Raw genomic sequence first — 5,950 nt, 5'->3', positions numbered from 1 at the left:
GGGAGGCTGAGGCAGGAGGATCGCTTGAGCCCAGGAGTTTGAGGTTGCTGTGAGCTAGGATGACGCCACGGCACTCTAGCCCAGGCAACACAGTGAGACTGTCTCAAAAAAAAAAAAATACAATTAGTCACTGACAAAATATAAATCAAAATCATAATGAGATACCACTTTCATACCCACCAACAGAGCTAAATCAAAAAGAAAATAACAAGTGTTGGCAAGAACGTAGAGAAACTGTAACCTTCATACACTGCTGGTAGGAATGTAAAATGGTGTGGCCACTTTGGAAAACAGCCTGTCAGTTCGTCAAAAGGTTAAACGTGTGCCCCAGCAATTCCACTCCTAGGGATATGTCCACACAAAAGCTTGTACAGGAATGTTCATAGCAGCATTATTCATAATAGCCAAAAGTACAAAGAACTCAAATATCCATCAACTGATGGATAAATAAAACGTGGTTTACTCACATAATGGAATATTCTGCAATAAAAGGAATAAAGAACTGACACATGCCACAACATAAATGAACCTTGAAATCATTATGCTAAGTGAAAGAAGTCAGTCACAGAAGACCACATATTGTATGATTTCATTATATTTATGTCCAGAATAGGCGACAGAATGTAGATTGGTGGTTGCCAGGGGCTGGGGCTGTTGGGAAAGAATGGGGAGTAACTGTTAATGGGTATAGGTTCCTTTCTGGGGTGATAAAAATATTCCAAAATTGACTGTGGTAATGGTTGAGGAAAAAAAGAAAAACAAAAAATGAGAGAAGAAAAAAATACCGTCCATAAAGTCCAAGAAATGAAAGATCCATTTTAACATTCAAAAATTTCTTGAATCCCCCACAAACAGCCTTAAGTAATTTTAGTGTACATGGACTGAGAGAATACAAAACAACAAAAACATTCATGAGTTCGTAACACTTTTAATCAATTGGCATTTTATTATCACAGCAAATAGTATCTAGAAAGAACTGAAACACTGTCCAGAAATTATTCAGGTTATTAATGCTTGGGTCACGTCCAGATCTGCAGACTGTCCGCAGCAATAAACTCCAGTAAGCGTTGATTTGGACCAGTATCACTTACTACAGGAAACATTACATTATCACTAAGAGTTAGATAGTGATAAAACACTCCTTGGTCAGGCACTATCACTTATTACCACTGTTACTCAAGTCGTGATCCACAGGCAGTCGTCGATCTATGTCAGACCACAACGAGTCGAGGAGCATGCCCCTGACTATAAATCAGCACACTGCTTCCTTTGTCGAGAAAGTCTTTTGGACAAGAAAATTGACTGCAAACGTAAACAGTACACTCAGGGAGAGTGGGACTAAGGTGCAGCAGCAGTGGTGGCAGAGAATAAAGGTAAGGTAGCGTGCACAGGAAAAGCCAACCAAGTAGCAAAAGTAGAAGCAGGAAGGAACCAAATTGTCATTATCTGTACGCAAGCTCCTATGCATGCGTTATCACAGGTTTTCAAGATGCAGGCACAGGTCTACTGTGGGAACCAACATTTCTTAAAGGCCTGCTCTATGCCAGGCACTGGGCTGGGCACTTGAACTTAAATGCAAATGTAGCTAATTTTTGGGACTCATGTGCTTCCTGATTAGGCTGAATTTTTGTGGTAATAGAAATCTGGAGATTAGCTAATTTTATCTCACCAATTTCCAAGATTTTCAGAGCCTACAAAATGTTCACGATTTACAAGTAGGACTATATTAGTAAAAACTGCTTTAATACATGAAGAAAATACTCAAAATTTTAAAAAGGTCAACAAAATCTTCTGGCATGACTAAAATGAAAATCGTAAGAAATTTTTTTTAAAAAAACAAGTATGTCATGCCTCTAAATGTACCTTACTTCTTGATATTGGTGAAATTCTCAAACTCACCATTCCATCTTGTATCTCACTCTCTGAGAAACCGCAAAATGATTCATCGTCAGAGTCGGCATGAAAAATACTGGCCAGTTCGTTAGTGACATCTGGCCTTGGTTTCTGTAAAAATCCACAATGGTCTAACACATCTTGCACCTCACTTTCTGAAAAGCCGCAGAAAGATTCATTATCAGAGTCCTCATAAAAAACATTTGCCAGTTCTTCACTGATATCTGACCTGAATTTAGGTTTCTGTAAAATAAATAAATAAATGTGGTTGTGCATTTTTTTTCTTTTTCAAGAACCAATTTTCCATAAACCGTGCAGAGAGCAAATCACATTTACAAGTGCACTACAAGAGAATAGCTTTTGTTACAAAGAAAAATGGTTCAGAGGTTTACAAATGATTTCTGAGTTGTTATGGCAAATCATCATGCATGTTAGGTTAGGCGACATTTCAAAAGGATAGAATAAGTAGCTAATCTACCTCCAACAATTACTACCTAGAACCACAGCAAAAAGTGAAATGAAATTACAGTGCATACTGTATTTTCATAAGGGCTGTATAGAAATGTAGGCAAAAAGCAAGCAGTTTTAATCATGCACAAAGCATTTGGGGCATTTTGAGCACTGCAGACTCAATTCTGTTTATTCTCAGGCAGCACTTACCGTGTTTGCAAAATTATCAGAAGCAAAGCTGTCACAACTGTCATCAGAGGATGACGAGGTTTCCATGGAAATCAACTTCACATATCTGAATTTCTTCAAGTTCTTCTTTCCTCTAGGATCCTTTTGCTACAAACAGAAATGACGATATTATTAAGTGGGATGTTTACTTCATTTAACTAAAGACATCATTTTTGAGTTTAGTAGTTTCAAACAGCACAGAATAGATGCAACCGTTTCTTATACCCTACCTAGACAAAGGATGTGCAATTGTTACATGAAATTTTCAAAACAAGGCCAAATCCTAAGAAGAGATCCCTTTGGAAGAAAATTCTACTGACATTTATAAATTTACTCAAACATGTACAGCTACCTCTCTACCCACCTTAAGAGCCCCTAAGCTCTTATTAGCATTATACTGAGCTCCATAGGAGTTTTTAATGCTAAACTCCTAAAATCCAACTTCTTTTTTAAAAATTAAACTGTACTTCTAAAACGAAATTTCAAAAGTACAAAATGGCAGAGCAATTTTTCTCCCACAGCCAAAATCAAGCTAATGAGGTATTTTTATGTAAGCTTTAGGCTATGTACTGTGATGTTAATTTCCCAAACTATAAAAACTGGGCAGAACCTCTACTTCAAGATGGCAGGCTTCCAAATAGGCTCTCTTCCAATCAGGAAGGGTACAGTTATTTCCATACAAGTTCTTACAAATCAAATATATTAACCCAGCCAAGGTCAAACAACACTCTAAGCCCAGGTGGGATATCTGATTCCATTTTAGCACTTTATTACCATAGGCTGACATTCAGCTCTTTCTGCCATCCCTTTGCTATAAAAGACTGAAGTTTTTAAAAGTCCTTTCATAAGGTGCAAATTATTTGTAGATACAGAAATGCTTCACTCATTCATAAACACTGAACAGCCCCGCACTACTAATCAGCAAATGCAATTGACACCTATCTTGTGTAAAAAGAGTAGAGTTTCTGCCATTTCTTAACATTTAATGAGATTTCTTAAGTGTTGCATTAGGTTCCTATATTTTTATTTTCTTAAATAGGGCCATGGAATACAGAAGTGATTTATTACACCAAAAATTTTAAAAGGGCAAGCTCTGCTACAGATTCCATAAAATAATGCTACGATGTCAAGCGAACAGAACATTCTGGCCTTCCTTCTTTGCCTAACATTCTGCATTTCAGTCTCTTGCAAATAAAACTATTTTCATGATCATGGCAACCCAACCTCCCTATGCCCCTAAGTAGACTCCATTCAATCATCTTAGTAAGTTTTTTGTCTTTTATCCTTTTAGGAAGGCAGGAAAACATGATAATAGGTAGAGCTACTGAACATAAAAGCTATATGTGAATAGGACACAATGAATGTTAGGAATTGAAAGGGATCTCAGAAGCCCCCCAATATCCAGATAAGAAAATTCAAGGCCCCAGGGAGGTGTAATAGACTGTGCAAGATCACAGGGCTGGAAGAAGAACCCACTGCTGTTCTAAAACAGCAGTGTTCCTTGCATTATTGCAGGAATTATCACCATTCACTCATCAGTCTACCTGCAAGCACTCAAGAGGCCCAAGACAGCCTCAAGGGAGGCATTCTATTGCAAGATGTCAGGGAATATTTGCTGAGCTTTAACAAGTCAGCACCTGCCAAGAAGTTATTTACCATACAAATATCTTGGGAGGAAAACACATAGAAAGAAGTAAAGCAAATGGTCATGACTGAGATGAACTTTTATGGTAGGCAAGTCCTAATACCATTTCATATTAGGTGTTTTTCGTGCCAGGCACTATGTTAAGAATGCTTTCATATCATGCTTAATTTTTTGTAGCAAAGGTGCTATCATCATTCTCACTTAAAAAATGAGGAAACTGAGGCTCAGAGAGGTAAAATGGATTACTCAATTTCCAGGGTGGCCCAAATTTGAACCCAGGTATGTCAGATTCCAAGCCTAGCAACGCGAGGCTTTCTTTATCGTGATACGTGATAACCAAAACCCAGTTCCACCACCGGAGCGGTGACTGGACTGATACCACGCCCCCTTCCACCAACCCCCAAAGAGCCCCAGCCTACTCGTAGTATTTATTTTTAGCTTGTCGCGCTCTTCCTTTTCACCCAACCCCCACGCCTCTACCCTCTCCAGGAGCAGACCCCACTTTCCGGCTTCCGTTACAGCAAAAAGTAACGTTCCATTCACGGTAACGTCCCGCAGCTGAGAGTAAGGCTGGAGGGTGAGGGTGGAGGAAGTAGTAAAGGAGCAAATGGTCGAAGAATGGTTGGCTCTCAAAGCCCTTTACTGAACTTAATCACTGCCTGAGACTAAAGATGTCTCCTTCCACGTGCGCAACCCAAGTTCTAGGAGACCGGCCTGCAAAACCTTAAAACTTCGAACCCTCTGCCCCTCAGCAGTGAGAAGCGGCCGCAGCTCTTGCTAAGGCTAGACGTGGTGGCGAGTGCGCCTGAGGGCGACCAGCGGCGAGTCACGCACCCGCCCGAGTCGCGTGCGGGAAAGGGCTGGGCAGCTGCGAGCAAACTCCCAAGGAACGGGAGGCCGGCTCTGGCCGGCGGACACAATCGGGGACCTGCCAGCCCCTAGCTGCTGTCCGGCCTCCGGCGGGCGCACGTGCCGCGGACTCCCCAGCGCTGCCAACCATCCTGAAAACGGCTCAAATCTCTATACCGCCGGCACGCCGGGTGCACACGCCCGGCGGGAACGTCCCCCTAGCCCTGAGTTACCCCACGTGCACAAAATCTGGGGCTTGCCCAAACTGGCGACGCCCAGGCCGGCCACCAGTTGATAAGAAGCACTTGGCTGCGGAGTTGGAGAGTCGGCTCGCGTCCGCCCGCGTCCAGCCCCACCGCGCCCCTCCCTTGGGTTCGCCCGCCCAGCCCTCACCGGCACGCGGCGAGCATCCATGCTGATGGCGGGCACCCAGGCCGGCGCTCGGAGCCGGGAGAGCGAAGCAGCCGCGTGCGCAGCGGTCCCACCAAGCAGTAGCGGGAGTCGCGCGGCCGGCGGGCAAGGCGGGCCGACCTGGGCCCGGGGAGGCGGGGCTCGAGCCATCTTTCCCGCTTTGGGATGCAGGTCCTGCAAGCTGCGGTAATCACCGACCTAGCGCACACCCGCTCGAATCCAAGAAAAAAAACTCTACCGTCTCAAATATGCTCATCTCCCAGGGTACATTTGGAGAGTCCTAAAATACACTTTGAAAAAGTGGCTCTTTGGGGACTTCCAGGACCCCTGTATTTATGCAGCTGCGCGGTCCTGGGCGAGTGGCGCGAAAGTGGTTCGTATTGCCCCGGAGTTAAGCAGGCTGCTTTGCATAAATTCCCCGCTGGCAGAGGGAAAGGAGCCCGGGGCAATGGAGAGCAGCGCGGGAGTGGCGAC

General features: G+C 43.5%; 1 protein-coding gene across 3 annotated transcripts in view; it reads right to left on the bottom strand.

Annotated features, from left to right (window-relative positions):
- Positions 1–5,600, bottom strand: part of CDCA7 (cell division cycle associated 7) — a 12,555-nt gene extending 6,955 nt beyond the window's left edge. The window contains exons 1-3 of one of the 3 annotated variants that reach the window (XM_012650695.1): positions 5,459–5,600; positions 2,554–2,679; positions 1,900–2,136 (exon numbers count right to left, since the gene is read on the bottom strand). In XM_012650695.1, the coding sequence (XP_012506149.1) occupies positions 1,900–2,136; positions 2,554–2,679; positions 5,459–5,479 (384 nt within the window). In that variant the 5' untranslated portion in view covers positions 5,480–5,600. The remainder of the gene's footprint in view (positions 1–1,899; positions 2,137–2,553; positions 2,680–5,458) is intronic. The other 2 variants (XM_012650696.1, XM_012650697.1) reach the window with 2 other exon arrangements.
- Between the last annotated feature and the right edge of the window lie 350 nt (positions 5,601–5,950).

This window comes from Propithecus coquereli, unplaced genomic scaffold (assembly GCF_000956105.1).
Source record: "Propithecus coquereli isolate 6110/MARCELLA unplaced genomic scaffold, Pcoq_1.0 Scaffold34, whole genome shotgun sequence".
Lineage (NCBI taxonomy): Eukaryota > Metazoa > Chordata > Mammalia > Primates > Indriidae > Propithecus > Propithecus coquereli.
The sequence above is the reverse complement of the archived record's forward strand: the minus strand, read 5'-3'. Positions and strand labels throughout refer to the sequence as shown.